Genomic DNA, 18,314 nt, shown 5'->3' on the forward strand with positions numbered 1-18,314 from the left:
ACCGGACGGAGAGAGTGCAACGACCGCTGCAAGTGCCCTCGACAAACCTATGCACAAGAAAGAGGTGCGTTATCGAGATGAAAATTCAGAACAATTTTATGACTACGAATTGAACGTGCTGAATTCCGAGAAGAACAACGAACAGGTAATTAAATCAACAAATTGTAATGATGTTTCAAGAAATCATATTCGCGCAAATAATGCAATTAGCAAAGGCGCAATTCCAAAAGTCATGAAAGAGAGAAAAAGTTGAAAGAATGTCACCCTTGCAAAATAATTATGGAGATTTTACGGACATTTTCGTAAAAGTTCCTCTAAACAAATTCACTGATTTCATTAAAAGTGAAAAAAATTCAACAATGTATAAATTTGATGCGATAAATGAAGCCCCTATATTTGCGATTGAAAGTGGAGAAATCGCGGATCCACAGTCCTTAACGTCCTTTGAAAAAGACAATTCATCGGACGAAAAGCAATATTGATATAAATGTGAAAAAATCGAGAATTTGTTAAATAATCGCCCAAATCCGTACGGAAAGCGAGATAGCGAGATACAGGGGCTCTGTGTTATATCAAACTCGGCCGCGTGTGAAAATGTAGGCGAGGCCAGTCACAGTATTATTCTAGTGGACCGTATAGAAGCCGAACTTCCCCGCCCCAAAGCAGTCAAATCACTTTTACGACTCAGCCATCTTAAGTCCGACGAGAGAACAGCTATCGAGCAGCTCGTTGACACCTATCATGAACAACTTCATTTACCGGGAGAAAAACTCACGACCAACTCATATAATCCAACATCATATACCGACTATAGACAATCGCCCCGTAAATGTCAAAACTTACCTTCCTCCAAGGACACACAGAGGGCCTATCATGGAGAAAATAAAAGAGTTTCTCGATGGTGGACTTATCTCACCTTCTAATTACGATTATAATAGTCCCCTTTGGTGTTTACGCAAAAAGGATGACAGCCACGGTAATCCAAGATATCGAATTGTATTGGATTATCGTAAATTAAATGAAGTTACACTAGCAGACAATTACCTACTGCCAAATATACAGAATATTTTCGATCAACTCAGCGGTTCGGAATATTTTATCGTTTTGGACCTCGCGTCGGCTTATTATCAAATACCTTTACCCCCGATGATCCGTAATGAACGCAGGGTTTTATGAATGAAACGTTTGCCCGTAAGGTAACATTGAAATACAATTAAAACCAAATAAATGTAAAGTAGTACATGTTAATCGCGTACGAATATCATATATTGAGCCGAATCAAAAATAAGTATAAGGTAAAATATTATACTGTTTTCATAAAATTTTTATTAATATTGTTATCTGTTAGTATAATTTCTTTAAAAGTTAATACAATAATTAGTATATTTTGGCTTTCCTTATTATTTGAGTAGTAATATTAATTTTACTTAATCGTAGTAAGTAACTTTGTTTGTGTTGGCTTATAAAAGAATTGATTAATGATTATCGTATAAAATCATTCGAGTTTCAATGTTAATCTTATCAACAATTAATCTGAATTCAACAAAATTCATTGAGCGAACAATGTTTAAAATTTAAATCTCGGCCATTGCTTCAAATTATATAAAATTTTAAAATTGAAAAAAAAATGATAAAGCTAACGTGTTGTACATTTTTATCAAATATTTTAGCATTCTTCTAAAATTAAACTAAACGCTGAATAGGCAAATGTTAAATACAATCGCGATTTTAAATATTATAATAAAATCGGCATGGTCAGAATAGTTACCCTGGTATTGCATTAGTGAAAGTATTAATAAAAGAAAAAGCATCATCTAGACATTCCCTTTTTGTGCATATTTCTGCAAGTTCGTCCGTTGCGCACATTACTGAAGAGTGAATCAGCGAGTGACGGCCGCTACGGCAGCGCAACAGACCGATGGACATGAATGCTGGAAATGTGCACGACTTGAAATGCACGATTCCCTACGCTACTTTCTGTCGTTAAAAGAGGTCCTTTATGCCCTCGTTGTAAAAAACACGGTGTGTACCATGGGCAGAAAGACTATTTCAGACTCGGGTAAGGTGTTTTCAGCACTCGTCCGACTCGTGCTGAACACCTCACCCTCGCTCGAAATAGTCTATTTTCTCCTCTTGATGCATAATGTACTATTCTCTGAAAAAAATCATGTGGGTGCGTGCCTCAAACCGTGAAAATTTATACATGCGTTACAAAAATTATGGCGTGCACCAAGGGCTAAGTGAGCTGTTTGACCTCGTGCAGTTTGCAGTATTCGTCTAGTTTTAGTATTTCGTCTATGTAGTTTCTCTCTTGCCTTTGACTCTTACTGCCAACTTTACAGTCAGTCAAAAAAAAATCCACTTTATGCTTTTAGTACACAATATACTTTTTTTATGATTATATACTTACATTGGAGCTATTTCCGAACCTTGTTGCATAACAGCACCAATACAAAACCACAACGAATTCCTAAATGTGAATTGATTTTCAAGTTCATCAGGGTCTTCAATGCATGGATATACGTTATTCCATTCTGCAGGGCACATTCTTCCAATTACAAAGAATAATGTAGATACAACTATATAAACACCTATTAAGTATAGCCATACATTTGTAGAAAATGGTAATAAAAAAGACATCAAACTTGGTGGCGCAGCTTTCGGCTTTTGGTATAAAATACTAATACCTATAAAAATGACAAAAAAGTAAGAATTAGTTCCAATACATCAATTGCATAAGCGATATTAGTGCAGTAATTATCACTAATGAATTGAACTGCATATCAATTCAAATATTAGATCACTAATGAATTGAACTGCATATCAATTCAAATATTAGAGGGGTATTATCCTAGTTGCTTTACTCGCCAACCTCCAAATTTCAATCATAGTTTTTGATGGCAATTTTCTTTTGATTTATGTTATGTTTAAACTTAAAATGAGCATAATTTTTAAGAGCTACTGTATTAATAACATTTAATAAAATATTCTCAGTAGCTGGACATTTATGATGGAATAAAGATGTTGATATAATGTTTTTACGAAATCACTTATGTATTATGAAAAAGTTACTGCGTGCAAAGATTACGCAAAAAGGCGAACTAACTCCTATTGTACCTCTTTATATGGTTTGAGAAAAACAATAAAAATGCTTCCTAGAAGTAAAAATTCACAGAGGTGATTTGATAGTTTGTAAAATCGTTTATAATGAAAGTAATTATTACAAGAAATGTAAAGAAAATAAAATACATTAGTAATGTATATATCGTGTCCCGACCACATTAAATTAACCATAATTTTACTAGATCAAGAGATTGACTAAGTGAGCTGACCAGAATTTCAATTGCACAAATTAAGAACGCTAAAAAAGATCAAATAAAACATAAAATACGAAATACAATTTCTTCAACAACTGGAAATACACAATATAATATTTCCCTATATTATATAGTTATTTTGGCTATGCTCCCTTCTACACCCACCCCCCAGCCCCCCACTTGACCCCCTCACAAAATAACGTAAAAATCGTTCATTTTTTATGTTATTTTTAAAAATCCGTCGATCTCTGACCTTTTCTTTGTTAGACACTTATCTTATAATCCGCGTAATCACAGATCTATACATGAGCACTTGGCGCACTCGAACTTTGGGTTCTTTTCAACCTTACCTAGATTAAAGCGCGCATGAAATTCACTCCCGCAACGTATCACCGTCATGGATCAGTTATCCGAATTCAAATCTAACCTAAAATCATTCATGTCGGCATTTAGTTAGTAAACTCTGTTATAATATTGCTCGTTATCTTTTATAAATGTAAATGAACCTAAATTTTTTGAGGGTATTTATGCTTGTTAATATAATAATAAATAAATAAATAAAATTAATTCTTTCTATTAATTTTTATATTAATTTTTATATTTATTCTATTAATTAATTTTTTAATTCTTTACATTTTGGATTGCACGTTACGGTTATGAATAAATCTGGTCTTCCACATTTTCTCATTAAAGCTATTGAATCCTGATAATGTTGTTGCATATATCTAGGACCTCCGATGTATGTTGATGGTAGTATATAGAGATTCCCAATATTTTCTTTTTTTTAAATTATTAGAAATATTTGAAGCACTATTGACGACTGCATCTAATAAACCTTGATAACATTCTATACCTAATTGTTTTTGGTTATTTCTTAAAAAGTTTAAGTGATTATTTTTTATCATTGCATAACTGTGTACGAAAAATTGTTACTACATTGTCCTGCATACAACAAAGCACAGACAAATTTTCTATATGAATAATATTGCAAAAGTGTAAGATTTTCTTTAACAAGGGCATGATCATTTTTAAAGTAATAAGTACTCCATATCAAATCACCTAGCGGAAACATTATTGGAAAAACCATTGGATCGACGAATTGCGAAAATTTATTCAAAATGGATTTATCAATGGAGATTTATTTCTACATGTACATTGTAAATAAGTACATTTTAAATAAAGTTTTTAGGATTTCAATTTCCAATGATATAAAAGTTGACATTTTTAAAATATTGGAAATTTTATGTTATAAGATTCTGCAAGAGAACAGATATATTATAAAAATTGTAAAATAAACCATTTAATTGATTTTTTTAAATCTGTATTTTTAAATTTAGTAAAACAGTAGCTTAAATTTAAAATTAATTTTTTAAGAAACGAAAATTTTTAATGGTGTGAAATACCAGGCATATTAATTAGACACAATTATATGTGTCGAAAAATTACCGGCGGTTTTGCTGATGCTCTATTTTTGGTATGAGTAATAAATTTTTTTAAATTAGAACATTTCAGATGTTGTAAACTTTGTATATATACATTGTATAAGTTATTTAAATATATATATATGTTATATATAAAAAAATGTTAGAAATAACAAAATTACGGCTAGTACAGTTGAACAAGGAGTTGTCGATAAAGTAAGACTTACTCAACAACTGCCTTAAAAAGGATGTTGAAGAAGAAGTCGCCAATGTATCTATTAATGTACCAATTAACTATCCTAAAAAGGACTGTTGGAAAAAAAGTCGCCTATGAATAAAGCCGCTGATGGACTTGCTCACCAACTATCCTGAAAAAGACTGTTGGAGAAAAAGTCGCCGATGAAGAAAGCATTCCTTGAAGAAAATATTCCTTTCTATGGGTTGCTAAACGTGGGAAGGGGTTGGGGGTGTAGGTAAAAAAGAGGGATGAAATAAATCACTTGAAAGCAATAAATTCCTTTGCCACAAAACAGTTTTATTTGCTGAAGTCTTTGCACAAGTTGTCATTGGACACGAGCCGTGTACTTGCAGCATTAGGCTGTTGGAAGAGGGGCGAGGTACAGCGCTGGACCCGGCCTCCTTATGTGCCCTCCGCGAAGCTACTTCACTTGTGGGTAATGCGCAGCCGCATAGCGGCGCGCCGCGGTACTAGCGCCGCGGTGATAAGCGTTGCAGCGTGCGTGGCGTGTTCGGCGGGTTGCGCGTTAGCAGGGTCTTTTCGCGAGAAAGCCTGCGGGTGGGTTATGACAAATATCCGCCAGTTTATATTGGCCATATTGAATTTTGAAATTTCGAGGTTAAAATAAGGTGCAGTGGCCCCAAAAACCCTCATATCGATACTTTAAAGTGATCTAAAATCATTTGTTGCGGTAAAATTGGTTTGGTGGTGGTATAATGTCCGCCATTTTGGATCCACCATTTCGAATTTTGAAATGTCGAGGTTAAAATAAGATTCAGTGACTCTGAAAACCCCCATATCAATACTTTAAATTTATCTAAAATCATTTGTTGCGGTAAAATTGGTTTGGTGGAGGTATAATGTCCACCATTTTGATTCCGCCATTTTTGATTTTGGAATTCCGTCAGCATTGTCAATGATATGTCCTATCATGAGTTGTACATGCTTTTTGGTGGGATATTTCACAAATTAGAACATTTTAACTATTGTTTTTGTTGAATGTACTATGAAAACGTGGGTTTCAGGCTCCATATTTTATGCGCCACATTGAATTTTTGAAAAGGCCAGAACTTTTTCAAAAGCCCTTGACCAGACGATCATTTTGAGACCTCAAACGTCTTGTTAGGTTAACCCAAATTTTGGGTGCACTGATGGTCCGGTTGACGTGAAACGTCATATATATATATATATATATATATATATATATATATATATATATATATATATATATATATATATATATATATAATCTCTATCACTGCCTGCTTAAACCGCGTTTGAATCGCGACCGGTTCCGCGAAACGTATCTACTCGCGCGTCGAAACGTGTAAAAAGGTAGAACTGCGCTACCGACTTAAGTCAGCGGAACTGCGCCGCTGACACGAGGCGAAGATTCTCGGCGAGAATCACACACGAATCAGACATACACAGCCCACACTGTCTTATTTTTTTTTTTGCAGTTTGTATAATTTCGAAAGTGGTTTTATGCCGAAAGGCTTCCCCCTCTTATTCTGAGCGAATTAAACTCCTTCGATTTTTGCTTAACCGAGTCTTTTATTTCTTTTCCCTACATCACACTCTTTCGCGATATCCGATAAAGGAAAAGCGTGAATCCACGCCTAAGGTGCTTCCCGCGCGTTAATTTAAATATTGTTACATATAATTCATATTAATAGTATATACAGGGTGATTCTAAAACAATACAACATTTATATACCATCGTGATCAGCGTAAAAAACTGAGTCTAGGAGAATTAGTCCGAAAAATTTTCCTCCATTTTTCACTTTTCCAGTCAAGATAGAAAAATTCCCCCACTACAGCGCCCAGCGCAAAAGGAGGTCGGCGGAGGCGAACGGTGTAACAAAGCGAGCCGAAGAGATCGAAAAGCGCAATTCTTTCGCAAAGTCTGACGATCTGCATGTGCGAATGATTTTCGTTCAACTGATAGAACCAATTTTAATACATTTTCCAGTCACTTAATTTCCAGGTTAAATCAATAAGAGAAGGGCGAAAGCCTCGATTTCGGAGCATCTGCTGCAGTTTTCTTTCGCTTAAATGTGCAATAAAAATTCAAAAAACGCCAAGAGCTGTCTTTTTGGAGCAGCTGCGGCTATCTTTTCGCGATTTTCCGGCCTTATCACACTGGCAAACGGCACGAGAAGCTCGATCTGCGTGGAGACCCAGAAAATACGGGATTTTTTTAAGAGAGTAAATTCAGAAAACGGCGAGAGCTGCCCTTCGTCACACTGGCAAATCGCACGAGAAACACTTTCCGCGGGCCTATCAGCGGGACTTTATGCGGCTCTTTCCGAGGGCCTATTAGTGGGACTTTATTAAATACTTTCTGCGAGACTTTATGCAAGCCTATCTGCGGGACTTAATGCGGTACTTCCTGCGGGACTTTTTACGGGCCTATTAGCGAGACTTTATGTGGAGCTTTTGGCTGTAAACCGAAAGCTCCGCATAAAGTTCCGCTTATAGGCCCGCGGAAAGAACTGCAAAAAATACCGTATTAACTTCCGCTGACAGGCCCGCGAAAGGAGCCATAGCAAGTGCCGCTAATTGGACCGCGAAAAGCGCCGCAGAAAGCTCTGCAAAGAGTCCTGCCGATAGGCACGCGGACAGTACAGCCGAAAGCTCCGCATAAAGTTCCGCTAAAAGGCCCGCAAAAAGTCCCGCAGGAAGTACTGCACAAAGTCCCGCAGATAGGCCTGCATAAAGTCCCGCAGGAAGTAATGCATAAAGTCCCGCTGATAGGCCCGCGGAAAGTGTTTCTCGTGCGATTTGCCAGTGTGACAAAGGGCATTAAGTGCCTGGAAAAATTATTAAAATTGGTTCTATCAGTTGAACGAAAATCATTCGCACATGCAGATCGTCAGACTTTGCGAAAGAATTGCGCTTTTCGATCTCTTCGGCTCGCTTTATTACACCGTTCGCTTCCGCCGACCTCCTTAGCAACGGCGCCGCTGCCGCCGCGCTCACGCGCTTTTGCGCTGGGCGCTGTAGTGGGGGAATTTTTCTTTCTTGACTGGAAAAGTGAAAAATGGAGGAAAATTTTTCGGACTAATTCTCCTAGACTCAGTTTTTTACGCTGATCACGATGGTATATAAATGTTGTATTGTTTGAGAATCACCCTGTATATGAAAATTGTTGGTATTGATAATTACACAAACATGAATCTAGAGGAAATTGAGATGGATATCAATATGAGAAATTTCAGTGATTACTCAAGAAAAGGGAAAGTTCTGCATATGTAGATAAGTAAATACAGCAAACTAAGCACTGTGTTAATGGAAGTCCCTGCTGAGATATACAAATATGTAAGAGATAATAAGAATAAAGTGTTTGTAGGATACCAAAACTATAGAACCTACGACTTAATAAACATTGGCCCTTGCAATAAGTGTGGCAGATTTGGACTCAGTAAAAAGAAGTGCAATAATGCAGCTGTATGCCTGATATGTGCTAAAGACATAAAACAGGTGATAGTACTAGTGAAAACGCTAAGTTCGTTAACTGCGTATTTAGTAATGCCAAATAGTTTCTTAAGCTTGACTTCAATCAGGCCACATATGACTCGAACCTCTGTACCATATTCGCAAAAAAAATTGGAAAGTTCATCGACTCAACAGACTATCCACTAAGTCCCTATACACTAAGGGCCCGGGAATTTCAAATTCGCTGCAAACACATGCAGAACAAAATACTCCAAAACAACCGATAGAAGACAAACCACAGAATAACAGGACCCACACAAGGTAAGCGCTTCAGAGACTGAAACAACAACAACATATATACACTACTACACCAGCGTTAAACAAAGAAAAGAAACACAAAGAAACAAAATAGATAAATATAGCTTTATTTGATTTTATATATATATATATATATATATATATATATATATATATATATATATATATATGACCCAAAGAGATTCATTTTAAAATGAAAGATCATGCAGTAGTGTTGATAGTTTTAATAAAATCAGTAGTAATAAAAATGATTTGATCATGCATATAAATGTAAGAAGCATGAATGCTAATTTTGACAAAGTAAAATAAATAATTCATAGTTTAATTACTAAGCCAGCTATTGTTATCTGTACTACAACTTTCCAACAGACTAATTATAAAATATATGAATTGAAAGGATCTGGCTATGAATACAAGTGTTACTATAATTATAGTTTGATAAACAAAAATGATGGCGTAATGGTTTTTGTAAATGTTAATTTAGAACAAAACACTGAGGTGTTCGAAACTGATAGAATTAAGTTTATTAATAATAGTATTAAACTAAATAACCAATGTAATCTTGAGGTGACAGCGGTTTATAGGTCACACGGGATACCAAAGTCCGAATTTATTACAGAAATAAATAAATTTTTAATTGCGAATAAAAGTATTAAAAATCACCTAGTAATGGGTGATTTTAACATTGATTTATTAGAACATAATAATTGTTAGTCAAGAGTTTCTATGTAATTTCCTTGAAAAAGGATACATCCCTGATTTTGTTGGTAACACCAAGCCGTCAGCTGCATTTACAAAAGGTACCTGTATCGACAATATATTTATTAAAACAAATAATTTAACGACAATTACATATAAAATAAAACTTTCAATAACAGACCACTATCCAATTTTTATTGCAATAAATAAGACTCCAAAGATAATAAAACAACCAGGAACCTTTATAAATTATAAAGAGTTAACAAACATAGTTAGAAATAAAAAATGGCGAGAAATATTGTTGATAGACGATCCTAACTTAGCGACGGATAAGCTGTTGAGCGAGATCAGAAACTGTATAGACATGGCTACCACTAAACAAAGAAAGAATAAACAAGATGTAAGAAAGGGCTGAGCAAGCGCAATAATAGAATCATGTAAAACCAAAGAGTTTTTATATAATTTGTGGCAACTGGATTTAAACAATGACCAACTTAAATTACAGTACAGAAAATATACTAAATTGTTAAATACAGTGAATAGAGATGCAAAAATTAAATACGATAAAAAGCAAAGGCTATAGCCGGGTTACTATGGTGAAATGGCCCCCTTGGAAAATGTATATATGTTATATACCATTCGATGGGGGATAAAAAAAAACTCCCATAGCCAAATTTTTAGCTCTCTGCCTAGTGCGCATGCGCAGTAACGTCGATAAACGTGTTTTTTTGATTTTATTTTTTTCTGAAGTCCCTATAGGATAAAAATTTTTTTAAAAATTCACATTGGTGTATTTTTATGTCATGAATAACTGCAATTTTTTTGGGATTACATAACCTCAAATATCGGATCTAAAAAAATTATTAAAGTTTTCAATCGATATTTTGACCCCCTTGTTTTTGAGGTGCAACTTTTTAAGTAGACTTTTTTTGTGTACTTTTTCCCGTTCTTTACGATGGCACTAACGTTTTTTCCTTAAAAATGGTGGCACAACTCGATTTGAGCCAAAAACTGATTTTTTTGCCATTTTTTCACGTTTTTAGCTGGTTATGTTACAATTTAGTTACTAAAGTGACTCCTTTTGAGTAGTTTTGCATATCTTCCCATGAAAACATAATCAAATGAAATATTTTGTTCGCTCCAAGCCGTATTTTTTATATTATCTTACGTTTTCAATGATGGTCTTATCAGAATTGTGATATCACCTTATTATAAAACTGATGGCTAATGTTATGTTCTTTTTAAACGTTCTGTGATTGGTCGAAAGTATTGTCTCTGTCGCACTTTTTTGTTTATTGTATATTTTTATTTATAATAAAAGGTTATGCTTGGCCGCGCGGTTGACGCGGCGGCTGCAATGCAGACGATCTGCGTAGTGAATGGTCAATCATAAAATTAAGAATTATCAGGAGCATAAACAAATAAAGTATTTTGATTTCTTAATTAATTAAACGATGCGCAAACCAATGGCCAACATTGTTTTTTTCAAAACTAATTTTTTTTTCTTACAATTGTCTATATAAGGGAGAAAGTACAATACGTCCCGTCCCGTCCCGTACCGACCCCGGGACATACCGTCTGAAATAAGTCACTTTTATATTATTGGCTAATTCTGTTCGATAACCCAATCGACGGTACAGAATTAGCCAATCCCGTAAAAACAGCTTATTTCAGACGGTATGTCCCGAGGTCGGTACGGGACGACGGACTCAATTGTACTTTCTCCATAATATACTAATACAAGTGAATGGTGAAAACGCTGTTAGTATAAGTTTATAACTTTTAAAGTAAATTAAAATCTAGCAAATAAAAATTGTTTCGATTTTTCTTTTTACTATTTCGGCTTTTGACTGATAATTGATAGCAATACTAGAAAAAATAATAAAGTAGTTAAGTATTTATTTTCAAATACATTGGAGTTAGTTGGAACCGAAGGCTGACGCGGCTACTTTAAATCTTTCTGCTGTTTACTTCAAAACTAACAATCTTGTATATTTAAAGTGAGTACTATATATTTTACATATCTTTTAAAAAAATGAAGATTTAACAAAGTTTTTCAAAAGTTTTGACATCACAGATTATATGCTTTGATATTAGGGTTATATGTATTTCTAATACATATTACACAATAAATTAATATTTTGTTAAATAACTTCTTTAAAATCAAAACCTATTATTAATATCTAAAATGTTATTTTTATGCCGACACTTTGAGTTTTGAAAATATACTGTAACCAACCTACTGATAAATAAAAAATCTCCCATGTATTTATAATAAATACACTTGTATTTTACCGGTATATGCAGAGTAAGACTTATTAATGGGCAGAAAAATAAAATTTTTATTATAAATTCTGTAGTATTAAGAGTAATTGTATCAAAAATAATGACAGATAATATAGTAATATAATAATATGATATAATAATATAATAATATGATATAATAATATAATAATATAATATAATAATATAATAATGTAATAATGTAATAATAATAACAGATAATTATTAGACCTTTTTATACGCTAAATAAGAAAAACATGTTGTGTACGTTATTAAATTCTTGCATAAAATCAAAAGTTTAAACCAACATTAAATTATAAACTGTTTTAGTACTCGCATAAAGATCCGATCTTATCCTAAAACAAAAATAGCAATTAGATTTTAAATCAATAAGCTAACAAAAAAGTAATTAATAAAAATGAATTTTCAATCCTATAGATATAGATATACGTACAATGCATGTAAGGGGAACGAGTCTTTATCTATTTAACTTAACCAATTTAGGCTAATCACATAAAGTAAAATAAGAAATTAGTTAAACATAACGTTGTTGAAACTATTAACTAAATAAAATTAAGAAGGAAAAACATTTGAATAAAATATGACAATAAACTTTTGCTAGAAACGGATTTGACGATTGATGAGTTGCATGTTTTGATGTAATGCGGTATATTAATTATACAAGTATGATTAAATTGATAAAATATAGAAAGTCTTGAACAATAATTAATTTGTTTATGTATAAAATACTGTCAAATTAATAAAAAATGCACATAAATATCTGCATATGACTATATATCATGTGATTTTTACTATAGTTAATTATTATGAGATGAGAAAAAATATTTGGTTTTACATAAAAACAATACATGAGAAATAATAAAAATGAAAAATAGAACTAATAGGATGCGAACTTATTAATTGTCAATTAACTTTTAAGTTAAAAAAATGTAAAATGAATAAAGTAAACACAAGCTAACCTATGATTTAAACACATACGTATATGAAACATCATTAAAAACAACATTATTTATTTATTTTAAAATACACTATTATTCATGTCTAGATACAAGAACATATTTTTACAAAAAAACAAATTGAATATAATAATTTCATAGGTTTGTTGATTTTATAAAATCACTAGGTGCAAGCACTTCAATACAGTTTTTATGACAAAAAAAAATTATTTGCTTAAAAAACTTATAAATGAAATACAACTTATTTCACTTTTACTAGGCAATATTATTTTTTTACTTTTCATGTAAAGCTACTGAGAAAACTGGATTATACAAGAACTTAGATTATAATATTTTTGTAATATTTATTATTCATTCTAGTTTTTAATTTAAAAAAAGGCAAACAATTTTTTTAGATTTTTAAAAACTAACTAACAGCATTTTTAAATGTATTGTAAAATATTTATATTTTATTATTTCAGAAGTGATCTTCTTGTCTAATGGTTAAATAAATATGGCATCTAATAGTAATGAAGAGTCAGATAACATCAGGAAACGCGATGATCGAAGATGTGCCATGTGTAATATTTATATTAGAAAATCAATTGGTCGAGAAAAGGAAATCGAATCTGAAGTTGAAATCGAATATGCTAAACAATTATCAAATAAAGATATTTACATCCATGATGTAATTTGTGATTCATGTAGAAAGCGATTAGCCAAATACATATCAAGCTCTAAACCTAAAAAGGTTAATGTTCCAGCAACTGCTTCGTCTCAAGATTCAAATATTTCTGAATCATTTTCTCAGCTAACTGTCACTTCATCATCTCAGGAAAGTACACAATCATCTGTATACACAATAAAGGAACAAAAAGTACGAGCAATCACGGAATTACTTATTCAAAGGACGATTGCGACACATAAATATTGCTTTGTTTGTGGGTACCAAAAACAGACTAATAATATATTAGTTCCTTTAGAGGCCCGAATTCAAGTTTATAGTAAAATGAATGTTTTTATTCCACATGGCAATAGATGCTGTTGCACACATTTAATTAAAAAAAGATTTTATGAAGATGAACTAAATAAAATTAATATTTTTTCCACTACAAGTACGGTATATATTGATGAATTACTACAATTTTTGAGTCAATTATCAATGAAAGCAGACGAAACTTTATTAGATACAGTAGCTGAATTTTCCATGCCTGAAAAAAAATTGAAAGTTTTTACGGGATTAACGTGGGAAAATATTAATTATCTTAAAGATCAACTCACTTCTCTGAAGAATTCCTGTGTAAGGACAGCGACACAAGCCATTGTCGTATTTTTATTCAAAATGCGCTCTGGGAATTCTAACTCGCTCATCTCTACAATATTTGACATTGAAAGCGAACAACAAGTATCTCGTTTTTGTCAATCAGTATTATTATCTTTCGAAAAAGATTTACTACCAAAACACTTTGGATTAGAAAATGTAGACAGAAATGAATTGATTGAAAATCAAACTTCTAATATTGCAAAGAAATTACATCCTGGTAAACAACTTATTTTGATTGCTGATGGTACTTATATAAGGCATGAAAAAAGCTCTAATAACGAGTACCAAAGAAAATCTTATTCAGGCCAAAAAAAAGTTCCTCTGACTAAACCATTTACTATATGTACTACTAATGGTTATGTTGTTGACCAGTTAGGTCCATATCTTGCAAATAAAAATGATGCTACAATACTGATTGAAATATTGGAAGAGAAGCAGAATATTTTACAGAAACTTCTTCGCCAAGGGGACATTTTTATACTGGATAGAGGTTTCAGGGACATTAAACAAAAATTAGAAAATATGGGTTATATTGTTTTGATGCCTGCACTCAAAGGTTCAAAATCTCAACTTTCTACGCAAGAATCAAATGAAACAAGATTCACGACAAAACTGCGATGGGTTGTTGAAGCAGTGCACGGAGTTCAAAAGAAAAAATATAGGTTATTAGATCACAAACTTGATAATACAATGGTGAAAAATACTGGATCTTATTGTAAAATTTCTTGCTACTTAAATAACTTGTTTGGCAAACGCCTAGATTCTGATGAAGACATGCAAGATGAAATATTTAGTGCTATGCAATCTAGAAAAAATGTTGAAAATACATTAGCAGTTTTAGTAGCAGACAAAAGATGGAGTCGTCGGAAACTACCATTTAAAATAATAACTTCGGATGATTTACCAGACTTTCCTGAATTAACAATAAAAGATTTGAAAATTCTGTTTACAGGAACATATCAGCTTAAACAGACAATATCTTACTTAGCGGAAATGCTTGACGCAGATAATAATTTGAAGATTGGATATTCAAAAGAGACTAACAATATTCTCAAACTTGAAGTTCAATCCAGGCATATTAACAGAAAACAATACAAATGTTTCGTTGAGTATAAACCAAATGGTATTGGTTATTCTAGCATCTTAAGACACTGTTGTGATTGTGCTAACGGTAACCGTACTATAGGATGTTGTGCGCATATTGCTGCCATAATCTATTATCTTTCACATGGAAGATATTTATCAAAAATCATACGACCAGCTGAAATTCTGTCTAAAATGTTTCTTAATGATCAAATTGAAGTGTGTATTGATGAAGATAGTGACAATGATGAGTGAATCATTTTTTCTATTGTGAACATTCGTTATTTTTAAAAAGCTACTTGTATACGTTCCATAATTTATTTTAAATAGCCTATGAAGATAATAAATTATACTTTGTACGAATTGAACATACTTAACTTCAATTCCTTTTTACCTGATAATTATTACTGTCAATAGATTTTGAATAATCAATTAAGTAGAGGCAGATAAGCCAAATATGGCCTTTTTAAGACCACAAGACGCCAAAAGTACCCTCAAACGATCGATTTCAAGGCTATGTTTAGCTAAAAACAGGCTTTTTTGCGTGAAAACCCTTGCATTATGACATTTTTAGGTTAGTTTTGGGTTACATGGTACCAAAAATGGCCTTTTTCGGCGTTAAATCACTCAAATGAGGGCATTTTTAGGTTAAAGAGAAAAGCAGACACTGACAGCGGCGATATTCTTTTTATATATAGAGAGAAACCCTTTATTACCTCAAATTCTGATAAGACCATCATTGAAAACGTAAGATAATATAAAAAATACGGCTTGGAGCGAACAAAATATTTCATTTGATTATGTTTTCATGGGAAGATATGCAAAACTACTCAAAAGGAGTCACTTTAGTAACTAAATTGTAACATAACCAGCTAAAAACGTGAAAAAATGGCAAAAAAATCAGTTTTTGGCTCAAATCGAGTTGTGCCACCATTTTTAAGGAAAAAACGTTAGTACCATCGTAAAGAACGGGAAAAAGTACACAAAAAAAGTCTACTTAAAAAGTTGCACCTCAAAAACAAGGGGGTCAAAATATCGATTGAAAACTTTAATAATTTTTTTAGATCCGATATTTGAGGTTATGTAATCCCAAAAAAATTGCAGTTATTCATGACATAAAAATACACCAATGTGAATTTTTAAAAAAATTTTTATCCTATAGGGACTTCAGAAAAAAATAAAATCAAAAAAACACGTTTATCGACGTTACTGCGCATGCGCACTAGGCAGAGAGCTAAAAATTTGGCTATGGGAGTTTTTTTTTATCCCCCATCGAATGGTATATAACATATATACATTTTCCAAGGGGGCCATTTCACCATAGTAACCCGGCTATAGCCTTTAAAGCAATATAAATAACCCAAAAAAAGCTCTGAGAAGTTATTAATAATAAAATCGACAACAAAAAATCCACAGACGCCATAAATCATATATAAATTAATGACAGAAAAGTAACTGACAAGACAGAAATAGCTAATGACATGAATTGTTTTTTCTGTGAGATGGGTCGAGACTTGAGTGGACGAATTGTGAATCCTGATAACACGATACTCAAATTATCGGCTATGAATCCAAAGTCTATTTTCATTAATCTAATGAGCAAGAGTGAGGTAATATCTATAATCAATGCATTAAAAATTAGAAGTGGTGGAGTAGACATGATAAACACCAGGACCTTGAAACCGTAATAATTTAGTCAGTAAATCGGAGAAAGGCTAGCGAATGCGAGCGATAGTTCTAAATCGAAAATTCTGAAATCCACCTACACCACGTGCAGCGAGTTCGATAATAATTCAGTCGGCAAATCAAAGGAAGGCGCGCAAAGGCGAGCGATCTCTTAAAAACTGAAATGCTTAAATCTACCTACCCCACGCGCGGCGAGGTCGATAATAATTCAGTCGGCAAATCGGAGAAAGGCAAACAAAGGCGAGTGATCACTCTAAAACTGAAATGCTAAAATCTACTTACCCCGCGCGCAGCAAGTTCGATAGTGAAATACGTCGGCAAATCGGAGCAAGGCTAACAAGCGCGAGCGTTTAATTTGAAATACGAACGCCTGAATCTTTTCACCTTACGGGCAGCGAGTTCAATAGCGAAATACGGTGGCTTTTTGGAGGTAAATTAGCGGCATCGAGCGTTATTCCCAAAATGAAAATCTCGTCGCGTTGCGACTTATGTAATTGCACGTGATTTACATGAAATGTTAGTTCAATAGACCAACTTTAGCTACGTCTACTGCTGTACAGTATCAAGAAGTACGCAAAACGTCTGCGTGAAGCCAGAATGACGTCCGCTTCTGCGGTTGGTGCAACTGTTCGGTCATCTACATTGTACGCGTATATGCGCGCGCGTAATCGGCGCTTATTTGCGCGCGCTGTTTCGTCTGCATTTTTCCGAAATTCCCGCCCCCCTTCTCGCAGCCCGCGACGCTATCAGTCACCCACACGCTGTCAGTCGCGCATAGATGACTGATGGATCTACTGTCTCGTCTCTAGTGTCTTGCAAGATCTGAGAGTTGCGCATTATCTTATTACCTCGTTTTTTGTCGATTTGTGCGTTTAAAAGCAATATTTTTTACTTTTTTCATGGAACTTTTTCGAGTTTCGGGTACCTCTGTCGCGTGTGATCTTTGTGTCATATTAGTGTGCAATTTGATCTTTTGCTCTTGTGAAATGGATGACAAAAGCAGTTAAAGTGCAGATGACGAAGTTCACGGTGATGGATTGGGACTTTTTCTCAATGGACGTGTGTATCACAAGCACAGTGAAAACAAGAAGAACGGTGCAGTGTAAGTACCACATGCCTTTCAACTGATAAACGTCACATACAAACTTTTTTTCTTAAATAGCGTCGAAGAAAATTCACTGTGTTACGTGTTTGCAAGGCAAGTGTGATTCTCGGCGGATGTTAGTGCGTTAATAATCCGAGTCGAGAATTCTTGTCATGTACAATAGTATCTTGTACTTAATTTGTGTTTGCCACGAAGTGCGAATACTTAGACTTATTATTTTTCTAGTTGTACTTCACAAAAATATCAAAATCCGTGCGCAGTGTAAAAGGATTATCATTAAAAAAAAAGTACGCGTAGTAGCTACTTTTGTCGGACAGGCGTTGTTAAGGTGATTGAAATATAAGTGTGTAATAATATTCGCTTACACGCGCGTATATCGGCGGCTAACTATAAGAAGGCTTCATCCCGACGAGGGACAAGAAAAGCTCGAAGCTCCTGGTTCGAGG

The 18,314-nt window shown here is 33.6% G+C and overlaps 1 protein-coding gene across 1 annotated transcript in view; it reads right to left on the minus strand.

Annotated features, from left to right (window-relative positions):
- Window positions 1-18,314, minus strand: part of LOC100115531 (glutamate receptor ionotropic, kainate 2) — a 661,409-nt gene that overhangs the window by 99,847 nt on the left and 543,248 nt on the right. Inside the window, exon 11 of the mRNA XM_031925963.2 lies at window positions 2,411-2,687. Within this exon, the coding sequence (XP_031781823.1) occupies window positions 2,411-2,687 (277 nt within the window). The remainder of the gene's footprint in view (window positions 1-2,410; window positions 2,688-18,314) is intronic.

The sequence above is a fragment of the Nasonia vitripennis genome (assembly GCF_009193385.2).
Source record: "Nasonia vitripennis strain AsymCx chromosome 3 unlocalized genomic scaffold, Nvit_psr_1.1 chr3_random0006, whole genome shotgun sequence".
Taxonomy (NCBI): domain Eukaryota; kingdom Metazoa; phylum Arthropoda; class Insecta; order Hymenoptera; family Pteromalidae; genus Nasonia; species Nasonia vitripennis.